Raw genomic sequence first — 16566 nt, 5'->3', positions numbered from 1 at the left:
GGGATGTATTCTCATGAATAAAGTAATGGAATAAACTGTGTGGAGAGCTGAAGATGGTCACAAATGAGTAATTTGTTACTTCTCGGCTATCTCATAAACCACCAACTCTGAAGACTAAAAGAGCTGATAAGATTTGTAGCTTACCATCAGATTTGAAACTAATTTAGTTGGCTAGTAAGAAGAGATCAGTTACTGTGGTGGATTACAAGCACAATGTTTTTGATGCCAAATTTTGAAACAAGTTTTTTGTAACCGCAGAAAGAAATACCAAACTATTCAAGCCCTCTATAATTCTGTTTTGTGTTAGTTGTGGCTTTTCCAAACTATGCTTGTCTGTGCTTGCAGTGGATGCTAACAGGAAATGAGATTTACTTTTGACAAATGAATGTGACGTAGGAATTGAAGATTTACTTTTTGCAAATGAATATGATGTAGGAATTGAAGTACGGAGAAATGTATTTGTTGTTTTCTTTATCACACTGCATAATTAATTTCTCAAATTTTTTGTGAACATTGTAGTTGTAACACCAATATTGATTGAAGTGGACCAAATTACCTTTTGTAAGTGTGTATCAGTGTATTCTTTCTTCTATTTTGGTTCCAGTGGGATATGTTAATCAGTTTGTGTATTTGTATTTCCGTTATAGTAACAACCAAAAGTAATTGTTGTTCCTTTTCCATAGGTATATTGTGTCAATAGAAAATCCAAGAGATTTGAAAGAGTACTTGGGTACATTGATAAACCTGAATGATGCTCAACATCTTCAGTTCTACACAGAATTACTTCAGAGGCGTCATGGTGGTAAGTATCTTCCCTTCATTTTGTGTGTGTGTGTGTGTGTGTGTGTGTGTGTGTGTGTGTGTGAGAGAGAGAGAGAGAGAGAGAGAGAGAGAGAGAGAGAGAGAGAGAGAGAGAGAGAAAATTACTGAAATGATATGATGCTCAAACATTTTTATTACTGTGTGAAAGGGCACATTTGTAAGCAATTGTTTCCTTGACATATAAAGTTATGAAGTATATTTTTAAGTAATACTTCTAATAAGCACCTACATTTTTAAAAGTGTAAAACAATATATGTATTTCTGGTTCAATGAAATATTGGAAAGGCCTGGGTGGAATATAAACAATGGAAAGTGTGAAGATAATCATTACCATATGTTTGAGAAGTTTGCAGAATTTTTAAAATTTATTTATATTTTCTTTGCTCAGAGCCATCAATGGCTTTTGCAAACCTCATAAGTATTAGCAGCAAAACTGGTTGGATTTTACATCTATTTTATACATTTATTATGGTATTGCAGATGAGCTACTAGTTCATATCACAAGGAGTATTTTAAAATGCATTTAATGAATGTAACAATTTTCTGTCAGAAAAAAATTTTAATTTTATTGAAAGTAATTCCTCTTAAATTTTACTAGAGAGTTTTGTTGTTCAAACTGTTGATGTACCAGTCCCAACCTGTTGTTTTAATTTTTTTCTTTGCAGGAAGTAGTTATATTTTGTCTAGTTTTGTGATCATGTATATCACAGCACCCGATAACTTCAGTTTGTTGAGTCATGAAAATGTAATTAGTTTAAATATCTATAAAAAATAAATTATTGATTATTAGTGCCGCACAAACACTTTATGGCATGCTCTTCCGTAACAAGCAATACTCTTTTTAAGTGAATGTCAGCAGGACAGCCCAATAATTCAGTCCTGTAGTTAAGAAGGGGGTAAACAGTCCATTGTATACTATTTTTAATGTTTGCCTAGGGACTATCTTTGTGAACTGGCCAAGGAGATAAAAGTTACTAGGGATTCTTCCACATACAAAATTATTGCATGGGAGTTAAGAGATTGTGCATCATCATTAATACAAGGTTCATCATGGGAATTATGTGGTTTTTCAAATAAGATGTACTTATTCAGTTTTGCTCAACAAAACTTTTTTGCTATATATGGTTTATGTTGATAATTTCATTGTTTCATTTACATTTTGAAGATCACATAGTACATATAATGGCTGTTTACCTTTGTGCATGATTCTAGCCTGTGCTTAAAACTCATCAATTGACATCTCTCATGGAATACAAATGATTTCCTCTTTGGTTAACACCTTCAGATCTTCAAGACAATGTTGCTACTTAACATATACTTTGGACTTGAAATATCCTCACAAAAATATCAGGGAAGTGAGGAAGCCAGTGAAGATTGCCATATATGGAGATACTGTGGCCTGGCCTGGAAACAGATTCTGTAAGACTGTCATTTAATTACAAGCTGTGTATGCAGTTGCACCACCTTGTTAAAACTGTACTCTTCTCACTGTCCAACTGTAACATCGAAGTGCTTGGGTGGAGGTGGTTTAGAGCATCATCATGTAATGCCCACAGTATGTGAGGGAACTGACCATTTATAGTTCTCTATTGCACACACCCACAATTTGTTCGTTGTGTTCGGACATGTGTGCTGTATTGTCAGGGCCAGGTGGCCTCTTTTTTCTGTTATGGAGTCAGTTGTGTTGAAATTTACAACCCATCTCAAAATGATGTTGAGGTGTGGAACAGATTGGCAGCTGAGGACAACTTAACTTCCAACTGTAAAGGACAAACTTGGGCCACCCTCCATTCTCTGAGGCTAATCACTCAACTTTACTCCCCAGTACACACACATCTGGGTTCCAAGACGGATCCTGTATGCACAAGGATTGAGGCCAGAGGTTCAGCGTGCATTACTATTTCACTGTTGGGTAGAAAGTTAGTAATCATATGTAATTCATTTGAGAGTTTATTGTATTGCGTAGGATTTAGTTGACATGTTGCTAGAAGATAACTGGATGGATCTTTGACTGAATATAACTTGAGTTTTTTAAGAAGTAACTTATGGTTTACTAAGTCGAAAGCTTTTGTTAAGTCCAAAAATATACTTGCAGTTGGCATCCTCAGGCGCAACAAACAGTACACTTAATGGAAGAACTGTGTAACTGCTGTGGTTGTGCTTATTTTTTTCTTAAGTTGTGCTGAGAATCTAAAGCATAAAACACTCAAGATTAGAACAGTTGGATATGTTTCCTCTGCGATTGTCACGTAGGTAAATTGTGGGATTCCTTTTTACGCACAGCTTAGTAGTTACCCTGGAAATGCCTTCCTATCCAGATGAATATTTTTTTTCTTTTGAATGTTTATTATTTTGCATTCTTTCTGTTCATTTATCTCTGTAAATTCAAAACTTAGGAGAAGAGAAATAATCACCAAAGATATAAAATACAGTATTGAATTTTTCACAGTGTTAGAATCATGTCTAATTCTGAATGGTTACATGTTCAGTTTGTTGGGACATTTACAACATTTGTCATTTAGCTCCCAGAATTTTACTTGAGTTATCAGACTACTTTCCTTTACTGTTACTCTGATTTGTAAGAATAACAATTTCAATTATAAAAGTTTCCTGATCCTAATTGTATTCTGCCTTAAAAAATCTGCAGAGCAGTATTTTTATGATGCAGGTTTAGATCGTGTATATTCTGTCTGAGTCTTATTAGATATGAAGGGAATTTCAGTCTAGAATACTTCCGTTTTTACACCGTCATACCATCTTCTGGACTTCTCTGACAGGACAACAGTAGTCATAACGACTCAACAGAATTGAATAGAATTCATTCCATTTGTTGTTGAACCTTTCCACTTAGTGCACAGAATCTCATTTCTCCTCTGCTAGTTTGTATTTAAAGGCTTCAGTGTTTAAATTATTCAGAGTTTGTTTCTTCGGAACAACTTTTGTTGTTTTTGACGCTGTTGCATTTTGGTACTCTATTACGTGACAAAAGTGGTTAGAATAATGAAATTGTAAGTTTTTTACAGCGTAATCTGTTGTAGTGTGCATGTGTCTATTAATCTAATGTCTGAGGTTACTATGCATTTTAAAGAATATATTACTCAGTACATCAGTGAGCTTAATGTTTATTATACTACTAGCTGAATACTCAGCAAACTGTGGGTATGTATTTATTCAAATCTTCTATTAGTGCATCTCTTCATTCTCTCTCTCTCTCTCTCTCTCTCTCTCTATCCTCCCCCCCCCCCTCCCCCCCCCTCTGCCCACCACCACCACCACCACCACCTCCTCCTCCTCCTCCTCCTCCTCCCCTCCTCCCCCTCCTCCCTCCCTCCCTCCCACCCCATCCCAAACCCTTCTACCCCCTTTCTCTTTGTTCACCACCCTCCCACTCTCTGTTCATCTGCTCCTCTCCCCTCTCACTGTCCATCTGCTCCTGCCCTTGTCTCTCTGCCCACCTGCTCCTTCCCCCTATAAGTCAGTCTCCACCTCCCTGTCTCCATGTCCTCCTCCTCCAACTCCACTCTCTGTCCATCTCCTCCCCCCTCTCCCTATCCATATCCTCCTCTTCCCTTTCTCTGTCCGTTTCACCTTCTATCTGTCAATCTCATCTCCTCCCCCCTTCTCTCTCCACATTATCATCTCCATCCCTTAGGAAATTGCTGGTTCTTACCCTCATACTATTTCTTTCCAGATACTAAATAATATGTGGGAATATGTGTACCAAATTTGCTTGAAATAAACCATATGGTTTAGGAGGAGATGTTTAACATAGATACATACATACTTACTTACATATATATGTCCACTTCAGTAATAAATATGGATTTGAATTTGCATCCAAAATACGTCACCAAATACAGTAAGGATAGCACACTGGAGCTGCATTCAGGAGGACAACCGTTCAAATCTGTGTCCGTTCCCTAAATCGTTTCAGGCAAACGCTGAGATGGTTCCTCTGAAAGGTCACGGCCAATTTCCTTTCCCAACATGAGCTTACACTCCATCTCTGATGATCTTGTTGTCCACAGGATGTTAAACACTAATCTCCTTTTCGAGGTCACAAGGACCATCCTGACCAGCTACACTATTAAACTGTCCACCAGCTTTTGGTGGGCTGTATACACCAGTAATTTTGAAACTTTCTGATAGACTCTGCAAGTCATTATTCCATCCTGGATTTTCCATTATCTGCTCTGCAATTCATATTTAAGCATCCAACAGAGGGTTCTTCAAATCACTTTCAGATTACAGTAAAGTCAAAATCACTTTCAGATTACGGTAGAGTCCCGTTAATCTGAATGTCATAATGACTCTGAATAATTTAAATACTGATGCCTTTAAATACAAACTAGCAGAGGAGAAACGAGATTCTGTGCACTAAGTGGAAGGGTCCAACAACAAATGGAATGAATTCTATTCAATTCTGTTGAGTCGTTATGACTATTGTTGTCCTGTCAGAGAAGTCCAGAAGATGGTATGACGGTGTAAAAACGGAAGTATTCTAGACTGAAATTCCCTTCATATCTAATAAGACTCAGACAGAATATACACAATCTAAACCTGCATCATAAAGATACTGCTCTGCAGATTTTTTAAGGCAGAATACAATTAGGATCAGGAAACTTTTATAATTGAAATTGTTAATCTTACAAATCAGAGTGACAGTAAAGGAAAGTAGTCTGATAACTCAAGTAAAATTCTGGGAGCTAAATGACAAATGTTGTAAATGTCCCAACAAACTGAACATGTAACCATTCAGAATTAGACATGATTCTAACACTGTGAAAAATTCAATACTGTATTTTATATCTTTGGTGATTATTTCTCTTCTCCTAAGTTTTGAATTTACAGAGATAAATGAACAGAAAGAATGCAAAATAATAAACATGCAAAAGAAAAAAAATATTCATCTGGATAGGAAGGCATTTCCAGGGCAACTACTAAGCTGTGCATAAAAAGGAATCCCACAATTTACCTACGTGACATAATGACAAGTAATGAAAAAGGATATTGCTACTCACCATATAGTGGAGATGCTGAGTTGCATATAGGCACAACAAAAATATTGTCAAACAGTGCTTTTGACCAAAGAGGCCTTTATCAGAATAGACAACACACACACACACACACACACACACGCACGCACACACACACACACACACACACACACACACACACAAACACACATGTGTACAAACACAGCTCACACACACGTGACCACAGTCTGTGTCTGCCAAGGCTAGACCAGGTGTGGCATCTCTGCTATGTATTTAGTAGCACCTATCCTTTACATAATATTTTTGTTGCGGAGTAGTCTTCGAGAACTCAACACATGTAATTTTGTCACAGAAGAAGCTGAATAACACTGTGGTGTAGTGGTTATGATACTAAACTGTTGCATGGAGGGTCATGAGTTCAAAACTCACCTGGACTGTACAATTTTAATTTCTATATTCGGTTTGAGTACATGATAGAAGTATCTACAAATGCCAAGAACCATTGTACTGGAATGTTCTGTAGTTGTATATATACTGTATGTGTTCTGGCCGGAGGCAGTTCGCTCTGCGCACTTGTATGTGCAGATGCTGAATAAACCTTCGTTAAGTGAAGTTAGTGTATGTCATTCAGCTAATTGCACCTTCTTCTATGTGACAATTTTGGTTGATCCATCTTTGGTATGTTGTTCCAGAAGAGAATTTTTTTAGCCGCTGTAGGCCTATGTACTCTACTTCTACACCACCACCTTTGTGACATTGATTACAAAACTATTTACTAGTAAGTAGTCTTCTAATTTGTAATATATTGTTTCACTGGATTTTAGCCTTTGTTCAGTTATCACCAACTCGTGGTGGCTACTCCTCTATAAATATTTGCAATAAATCAAGGTTTTTTTCTGAGATGATGTACATTCAAATGAATCATTATTAAGGGAATTATCCATTATTGTTGATTGGCCATTTTGCAAGAGAACCATTTAAGTAACAATTTTTACAGTAATCCATTTTCTTAATTGGGCCTTCGTGATTGACTGCTATGTTCGTATCTTTCCTTATAATAATGTATTGTCACTGTGCACAGTGGTTCCTTATGGAATCAAAATTGGTTAATCACTGGATAATTATTTCACAGCTTGACAGTACTCAAAGTGTACATGACTCTAGTACATCTGGACTACATACCTCAAGTTTTAAATTTTGGTTTTAAGAAATTATTCACATGGGAGGATTGTACAAACATACCGTCGTTTGACCATTGCATAGACTCCCCACACCGGCCGCCATGGCTGAGCGGTTCTTGGTGCTTCAGTGCGGAACCGTGCTGCTGCTGCTGCTGTGGTCGCAGGTTTGAATCCTGCCTCAGGCATGGCTGTGTGTGATGTCCTTAGGTTAGTTAGGGTTAAGTAGTTCTGAATCTAGGGGACTGATGATCACAGATATTAAGTCCCATAGTGCTTAGAGTCATTTGAACCATTTAGACTCTCCACAGGGAAACATAGTAACAGGCATCCCTGACATATGAAACAATTGAAAGAGTTGAAAGCAAATAAGTCACCAGGTCCAGGTGGAATCCCAATATGGTTTTACACAGAGTACTTTACAGCATTGGTCCCTTAGCTAGGTTGCATTTATTGTGAATGTCTTGCCCAGTGCAAGTGAATGGATAAAGCGCATGTGACTCATGTGTATAACAAGGATAAAAGAACAGATCCACAAAATTGCAGACCAATATCTTTAACATTGGTTTTCTGCAGAATTCTTGAGCATATTCTGTTTGAATAATATAAATTTGGTTAAGACAGAGAAACTTCTGTCTGCAAATCAGCACTGACTTAGAAAACATTGCTTGATCAAAACTCAGCTTGCTCTTTTCTTGTACAGTATTCTGTGACTCTTGGATGAACGGCCACAGGCACGTTCCATGTTCCTACATTTCCTGAAAGTTTTTATACGGTGCCCCAGGGCAGACTGTTGATGAAGGTCTGAGCATATGGAATGCGTTCCCAGATACGTGAGTGGCTCAAAGACTTATTAAGTAGTAGAATCTAGTACATTGTCCTTGAGAGAGAGTGTTCATCAGAGACAAGGCTATCATAAGGAGTAGCGCAGGGAAGTGGGATAGGATCGTGTGTGTGTGTGTGTGTGTGTGTGTGTGTGTGTGTGTGTGTGGTTTGAGGTTTTCGGGCGCTAAACAGCATGGTCATCAGCACCCAAACGCATAGAAACAGGAACACATGCGGTGAAGGGACGAAGACGGACAGCGAATGAGGAGAACGGCTAAAAGACACAGACCTGACGCAGTTGCAAATCCTCACATACAGAGGCAAAACAAGAGGAGAAGAAACGCACTAAAAAAGGAAAGGAAACACAAGGAAAAGAGAAGAGAAATCGAAGTGAAACGAGTAGGTAATTGTGACTGGCGGACCTCTTACCTAAAACCTGGGTGAGCCCGTCACCCAGCAGCACATTAAAATACTCTCCCTAAAATCCGAGGCAACAAATTAGACAGGATACCAAACCGTAAGACCTTAACCACAGTCGTTGCGTCGTCTTGCAAAATAGAGGGCAAATCCGGTGGCAAGGAAACCACCGCCCTCTGGTCAGAGAATAAAAGACAGTCAAGTAAAATTTGGCGGACAGTAATCTGGACGCCACAAGCACTGCAGATTGGGGGGTCCTCCCGCCGGAGTAAAAAACCATGCGTCAAGGGACTGCCCGATGCAGAGGCGAGTGAGGAGAACCTCATCCCGCCTACATGACTGGTAGGATGTATGCCATGGCCGCATGGTGACCTTGACTAGATGCAGCTTATTTTCACCGACTGCCAGCCATTCCTCTTCCCATTGACGCATAACACGAAAACGCAAAAGGGAGGTAACAGCATGGAGGGGGACGGCACATTCAACAACGTGATGGAGGGAACATGCATCTTTGGCAGCCACATCCGCCAGTTCGTTTCCCCTAATACCCACATGCCCCGGCACCCAGCAGAAAGAAACCACCTTCCCCTGCCGTTGCAGGTGGAGTAGGGCATCATGGATGGTTTGGAAGACCGTATCCACTGGGTACAAGCGTTGCATGGCCTGAAGGGCACTCGGGGAGTCAGAACAGATGAGAAACTTAAGACTGGGAACACATCTCATCTGCTCCAATGCCCGCAAGATCGCAAACAATTCGGCATCAAAGATGGTAAACGCTGCAGGAAGCCGTAACTTGACGACTCGATCAGGGAAAACAACAGCAGAACCAACAGAGTCCCCCTGTTTAGAGCCATCCGTAAATACTGGTACATGGTCGGGATGCTGGTTTAAAATATCGTAAAATAAGGAGGTAAAAACAAATGTAGGAGTGCAGCTCCTCCGGTACTCTTGACATGTCTAAAAGGACGCTGGGCCTCTGGAGCAACCAGGGAAGCAGGCGGATAAAACCCTGGAGTTGGGGTGCCACACGCTCCATACCAAGGGACTCAAGCAAATGCTTGGCATGAATCCCAAATGGTCTCATTGCCCTGGGACGACTGGAAAAGAGACGTTCCATAGGCAGTCGGGCTACGGTAGGGTACGCAGGGGAGGTAGGACAGGCAAGGAATTGACACACCCGTCGCACCATGAGGAGTTTCTGCTGGTGAGCGGCGGTTCCCCTGCCTCAGCACACAGGCTGGGGATGGGACGGTACGGAAGGCACCAGTGGCTAGCCTGATACCCTTGTGGTGTACTGCGTCAAGAATCTTCAGATACGAAGACCTCGCTGACCCATACACGGTGCATCCATAGTCAACACGCGATCGGGCAAAACCCTATAACACTGCAGCAGACGCGCCCGATCTGCTCCCGAGGACCGATGGCTCAGACACTTCAAAATATTCAGTGCCTTCAGGGCCCGCACCTTGAGGTCTTTAAGGTGCGGCAACCACGACAACTTGGAATCAAAAGTGAGGCCCAGGAATCTCACAGTGTCGCTAAAAGGAAGAATGGTGTCCCTCAGACGCAATTCATGGGAGATAAAAAGACGTCGAGGACGATTAAAATAAACACACACACATTTGTCTGCAGAAAAGGTAAAACCCGTCTTCGCAGTCCATGCATCTAATCGCTTTATCGTAAGCTGCAACTGCCGACTAGCAGTGACAAGACTGGAGGAAGAACAGAAAACAGCAAAATCATCCACATAACAAGCAGCACTGGGCAGGACTCCGGATAGTGGACATGATACTGTTAATGCCGATGGCAAAGAGGGTGACACTTAAAACGCTTCCCTGAGGAACACAATTCTCCTGCACGTACAAATCAGATAGCACATTACCAAACTGATATCGAAAGAGGCGGTGGGAAAGAAAGGACCGAATGAAGATGGGGAGATGGCCACGAAAGCCCCACTGATGGAGTTGATTGAAGATAAGGTGGCGCCAAGTAGTGCCATATGCCTTATTAATGTCAAAGAATACACCTAGACAATGCTGGTTACGTAGGAAGACCTGCTGGTCTGGCCGCCTCAAGCAGGGTCAAGTTGTCTGTAGTTGAACGACATTTCCGAAAGCCACACTGAGAGTGGCTAAGGAGCTGCCTGGTCTTGAACAGCCAAACCAGGCGACGGTTGACCATGCGTTCCAACATCTTCCCAACACAACTCGTCAGAGCAATACTCCGATAACTACTGGGATGCGTTCGGTCCTTCCCCGGTTTGAGGAGGGGAATCAGAATCGCCTCCCTCAACGAGTCAGGGAACATGCCAGATAACCATATCATATTAAAACAATTCAGGAGAACTTCCTTGGATGGCAGCAACAAGTGCAGCAGCATGCTGTACCGGATTTGATCATGACCGGGCGCAGTATCATGAGCCAGAGACAGCACCGAATCCAGTTCCCACATTGTGAAGGGGCAGTTGTAGGGTTCAGAATTTGAAGACCGGAAGTCCAAGTGACCCCTCTCGATGGCAGTGCGGTAGTGGCAGAAATCTGGATCACAGTTAATAGTGGCGGTAGATTCCGCAAAATGCGTGGCCAGTGTCTGGGCAATGGCTCTCGGCACCGTGAGGAGACATCCATGATGCAATAATGCCGTGACAAGTAGTTGGCTGCATTTCCCGGAAATCCTCCTGATGGCTTCCCATACTTTCGTAGAACTAGTGGAGCGGGAGATGGCATATTCTCTGTATACATAAATGATGTGACGGACAGGATAGAGATGGGAAAAAACTGATAGGTTAAAACCGATCCTGTATTGTTGTTTCTGAATAACGGAAATTTTTCAGTGCTTATTGTGTCTCAGTTGTAATAGGTTTTTTTACTTTTTACTAATGATTGGGTGAAAACCTGATGTATCAATTTACCATTGTAGTAGTGCTAAAATTTTTGATTTTTAAATAAAACTCTTTTTCTTTTTTTAAAAAAGAGTAATGTTTATTTATAATATTTCCATTGCTTTGAAATATTGGGTTGTTATAGAAAATGGGAAAAGTGATCAGTGCTGTTTCAACATCAACGCTGAAAGTTAGCAATGAGCAACAGAATTGGTACAGCATTACTCAGACAATGTGGTGTGGCTTACTAAAGACGAGGTGCATGCTTGTGCAGTGTGCAAGACTTGGCCACACCTGGTCTGTCATTGCTGAGGCAGTAACATACCTGTTGTCATGTGACGACGTCAGAAATGGTTGGTGTCTGCACACATGCTGGGAACAACACGATTGCAGGGATAAGAAAGTTGTTGGGTAGAGGAAGACCATTTATTTTTTTGCCTGTCTTCTACACTTAATATTAATAGTTGGCCTAGAGGATGTTAATAATGAAATTTTAAAATGTCTAATAAGCAGTATGAAGTCAAGTGTCACATTTGAAAGGTAGAATAATGTACTTATGGAGAATTTGAGGGTGGAGCATGAAAGGGAGGTTACAGCAGAGGGAAACATAGTGCTTTTGGTTTAGTCAGTAGAAAAAAGGTGGAATACCACTTGCTTTATGTTGGAAAGATTTGTAAAACTGTCACCATTGATTGCATTAGTGCTAGCCAATGCTGCATAAAAAATGCACCATGGGTGATTTCTGGTGCAGATATTGGATACTTTAATGCCTTTCGACAAGTCCACAAAGGAGATTTTTGAAAGGGAGTACATTACAGAACATTTTGTTATTCCGCTATTCATCATTCTCAAACATGCATTAAGAAGTCTCAGTCCTAAACATAGTGCATCCAGAATCCTACCTCAAAAGCATATGAGCAACGCTGAAGAGAGAAGTGCAGAAGTATTACGTTACTGTGTGGTGCAATTCTACACTATCAAACTCACGGTTTAAAAAATGTGGATGAAAGCCCTCATTGCCAGATAACCATTGCAAATTGAACTACTTGGACGAAATTGGTAAACTTTCATGTTTGCTTCAAAGGGAGCAGCTCAGAACAACTACAGATGCTCTTTGGTCATCACGTAATCAGCAAGTAGCCAAGAGTGGTATAATGGGACCTGGAAGTTTGTTTCCGAACGAAATAGTTTTTTAAGGAGCGAAATAAAATACATATGCCAGGTTTGTCATTTGTGGCCCAAAAAATTTCTCTCTGGTAGGAAGTTTGTGGGTTCTGAAGGTGATATAATCCTTCTATGATGTTATTTCTGGTGGAAGGAGCTGACTTGTCAACATATTATAGAACAAGTATTTATGAACAGACTGGACAGTGATGTTGGCCAATGGATTCATTTGTTATTCAAATTTTAACTATTGTGACGTAATTGTTCCTGGTCAGTGTTAGTTTTGTCAACAAAAAGTCACCATTAATCAAATTCCTGTTAAAAGATGAATAAATTTATTTGACTATAAAATGGATTTTCCATTTGAAACAATTAAAGGAAAAAATCTACTAATTCTGCATAAAATATTATCATTTGTCTCCCATTTTTATAATAAAAGAGAAAGGAAATTATGACACAAATAATACATTAAAACCATAGCATCTCATTTATAGTTTGGAAACAGATAACTCAACATGAAGAGTAGACTTCTCCAATCTCGGTTTTCACCTTTTAGCACTGACTGTTCATAATCCACAAATGGTGGTATGATCCTTGATTACAACATGAGTTCTGAGAAGAGTTGAAAAAAAATTAAAACCAGTATATAATTACTTTAGTTTTTTTTTTATTTTTTCTCATTACTTTTTCAGAAAAGCAGTGAATGAGGATGGACTAAGTTTTCTTTTATTTACATAATTTATTTGGTATTTTGATTTTACTTATGCTGAAATGTACGTGGCTGAAGGCTGACGAAGTCTTCGAATTTTTTCAATCTTTGTTTACTGTCTGCATTGTACTTCTGAAAATAATTGCAACGAAAAAACAAAAAATCAGTTATTTCCGAAACAACTTAGTTGATTGGATTTAACAGTCAGGTCAAACTGGAGATATAAAAAACTGGTACAAACAAAAACCGGTTCTTTCAGTGGTAACTTGACATCCCAACGACAGGTTGAGTAGCAATCTGCAGCTCTTTGCTGTGGTATATTGAGAGGTATCATCATTTAGAGACTGTAGGAGGATAGAAGATGACTTTGCCAAAATTCGAAGGTGATGTGAGGAGTGGCAACTTGCTCTGAATGTAGAAAAATGTAAGTTAATGCAGATTAGTAGGAAAAACAATCTTGTGATTTTCAAGTATAGCATTATTAGTGTGGTGCATGATATAGTCAGATTTTGGGATATAACTGTAGATGTAGAACACCAGTGTGATAGCCCTTTGTCCTAAAGAAAACCTCTATATTGTAATAAAAATATCCACGGGTGTGCTGCCGGTCTATAGTGTCCAACAGGCACAATATTTCGGCGATCATACATGTCGCCATCATCAGGTGAACTGACGGACTGAGCTCCTGTGAATGTGCTGGCACGGAGATCCGTACGCTATGGCTGCTCAGAGGGAACTGGGTTCGGTTGCGGCGGCAGCCGATTTAAATACCCTCCGCCCGCGGCGCGCTCCCTCCGCCGTCCGCGCCCCGCGCCACGGTCGCACGGTGGAACAGATTGAGACGGCGTCTGAAATGACGTCGGTGTGATGGCTCTGTCCGCCGTGGTCGTCACAACTATATGTTTGCTCGATTTACTCTTGATTAACCCAATTGCTGGTTCCCAAGCCTTGCTAAGATTATAGCCACAGTCACGGTTTATGAGGTCGTCATTGGTGCGAATTTCGATGGCCTCTCTAACAACGCTGTCCCAGTATCTCGACATCTGTACCAGAATCCTTGTGCGGTCATACTCCATGGCGTGATTTTCCGACAAACAATGTTCAGCGACCGCCGACTTGCTCGGATACATCAGTCGAGTGTGCCTCTGGTGTTCATGGCATCGATCAAATACGCCGGGAGAAACTCAGGAATCACCTCTATATCGTAGTTTAGGACGACTGAATGCTCCTCCTTACTACATTTGTTGCACAGTTCACTTATCAGATTACTAACTTGGTCTTCCTGTTCCTCTTTATAGGCAAACCATGGTGTGTGTGTTCATTATGGTTCACTTTAGTTTTGTCTTGCATGTGTATAATTAAACGTATTAAGTTTTATTAGCTCAGAAATATATACTGAATTTCTTATTTTTTTTTACACGCCACCATTGTGACAAATCATATTGCATTGACATGTATGTGTGGATGACATTCATATTAAATAATTCTGGCAATAAATGTGCATAACATTGGAGGGCTGTCTTTCTATATACATCATTTCTGCTGCTTATAAACACAGTATGATTAACATTTTTCAATTTATTTGTGTCTGTTGCCATAAGCTTAACATTCACAAAAACAGAATGTCTTGTCAGTTCGTGAATGCTTGTAGAGTGGTCTTTTCAGTGACTGTTGGCATAAAGTAGGAGTGCTGTAGTGCATCTTTGCATGGGAAATTTCCTTTTTGAATCTTTATTGGGAGTTTTTTCATTACTTTTTGTTTAGCCTGTGTTGGTTGTATTATCACAGAGTCGGGCGTAAATTTATTTGATAGAGGTATCTGTGGAATTGTTCTTATATGTTGTGCATGCTTACCCACAAGAATCATTTCATTTTTGGGTCAATGGAATGAAAATTGAATCTAATCTAGTCTCACATTTTTTTAGAAAACTCCACATTTTCTGCGGGGAATACCCATTAACAATCACATCATCACAGGCTAGGCGATGTTTATAATCTAGTGTTGTATATATCTATCCAAGTCTTTGACAGTCACTTTAAACTTCTTCATATTGATTGTCTCTAAATTGTCTGTCAACTCACTTATTATGTTTTTTCCTTTGACCTTAACATGTCGTATTATTTGATTTTTGTCACACTTAGTACTTATCGACCACATATTCTCTTATTTTTGTCATTTATACATTTCAGTTTTGCTTTGACACGTTTGTTGTGGTACCAGCACATGCAGTCTACTCACGGGATTCCTCTTCTCACCTTGTGCAAATTTTACAAGCATCACTGTCTTTTTTATTTATTTATTTTAAGAAACTGAGACATCATTACATGTAGTTGCATTGTTCCAGTACTGCAGCCAGATTGTATAGTGGTGTACCTTTACCTCTTTCCATTATTTGTTATTAAAAGTGCTTGATGTCCTAGTTACTGCACTGAAACAAGGAAGTAAGGAAATATTTCCTTAATTCTTTGACTAAAAGAGTAATCACCTTACAGCAGGTAGAAAACATGTATAAAAACTGTTGCTTAAATTTCAGATTGGAATTCTAACAGTGTGTTGCTCTCATACACACATGATTGGGAGTGAATTATTTAATACATTTAGAGTGTTTCAGGTGGTGTACATCTACTTGCTAGAAGGAAAAAAAATAATGACAAAGATATCTGTTATAAGTGTGTCAATATGGTTCAAATTTTAACAGTTTCGTTTAACTCATGGAAACAGAATTAAGTGAAATTTATGAATCGCTCTCCTGACTCTGCAACAAATATTATACATATCATTTTCTGATAGCCTATGTAGTTTTCTTGGGGGGGGGGGGGGGGGGGGGGAGGAGGATGGCGGCTTTCCACACACCAAACACAAAAGCTGTATTCGTGGTGTGTCTGTGTTTCCAGTCTAACCAACCAGAGATTGAAAATAGAATTTGGCTGTTGTGGATCATATGTTTAAAAGTTGATGGATATCCTTTTTCGGTTAATCATAACCAATCTTCACAGCTACTAGTACACCTGCTCTGTTTGACTTTCCCACTAAATAGGAAAAAGTCTTACAGATTATAGCTGTGCACTTCCCTAAAACTTGATCTCAGACACTTGTCTTTCATGGACTGTGCAGGCATGCATCATTGCGCAGCTCAGAAACTATTATCTGCTACTATGTCACTCCTAATTAAAAATTTGTTGCTCACCACACTGCAGCTGTAGAAAATTGAGGCACAACTGTTTCTCAAGTCACAGGGGTATTTATTTGCTTTTTATCCATGTAGTTACTGTTTAAGACAAGAAACAGGTTAATCTTTGGCAAAATAAGTGTACACTGTTTATGGGTCATTATTATCTTTTTTGTTATTGGAGCTATTGTATTGACCTTCCCAATGCTTACACATAAATCATTGCAGTTAAGTAATATTTACTTTAATTTAGGGAGTCTGAGGTTGAAGAAATGAGGCTTTAGCTTCAGTAGTCAGCTTTCATAAAAATTTTTCGTACACATTATGCAGATTATTCAATTTTCTTCTTCATCTTTATTACAATCCGTTCTTCTGATATTAATAACTAGATTGCTTCTTCCAT

General features: G+C 39.7%; 1 protein-coding gene across 1 annotated transcript in view; it reads left to right on the top strand.

The window, feature by feature from the left end:
- The window catches only part of LOC124615632 (activating signal cointegrator 1), a 115696-nt gene that overhangs the window by 24780 nt on the left and 74350 nt on the right, over positions 1-16566 (top strand). Inside the window, exon 2 of the mRNA XM_047143640.1 lies at positions 684-802. Within this exon, the coding sequence (XP_046999596.1) occupies positions 684-802 (119 nt within the window). The remainder of the gene's footprint in view (positions 1-683; positions 803-16566) is intronic.

This window comes from Schistocerca americana, chromosome 5 (assembly GCF_021461395.2).
Source record: "Schistocerca americana isolate TAMUIC-IGC-003095 chromosome 5, iqSchAmer2.1, whole genome shotgun sequence".
Classification (NCBI taxonomy): domain Eukaryota; kingdom Metazoa; phylum Arthropoda; class Insecta; order Orthoptera; family Acrididae; genus Schistocerca; species Schistocerca americana.
The sequence above is the reverse complement of the archived record's forward strand: the minus strand, read 5'-3'. Positions and strand labels throughout refer to the sequence as shown.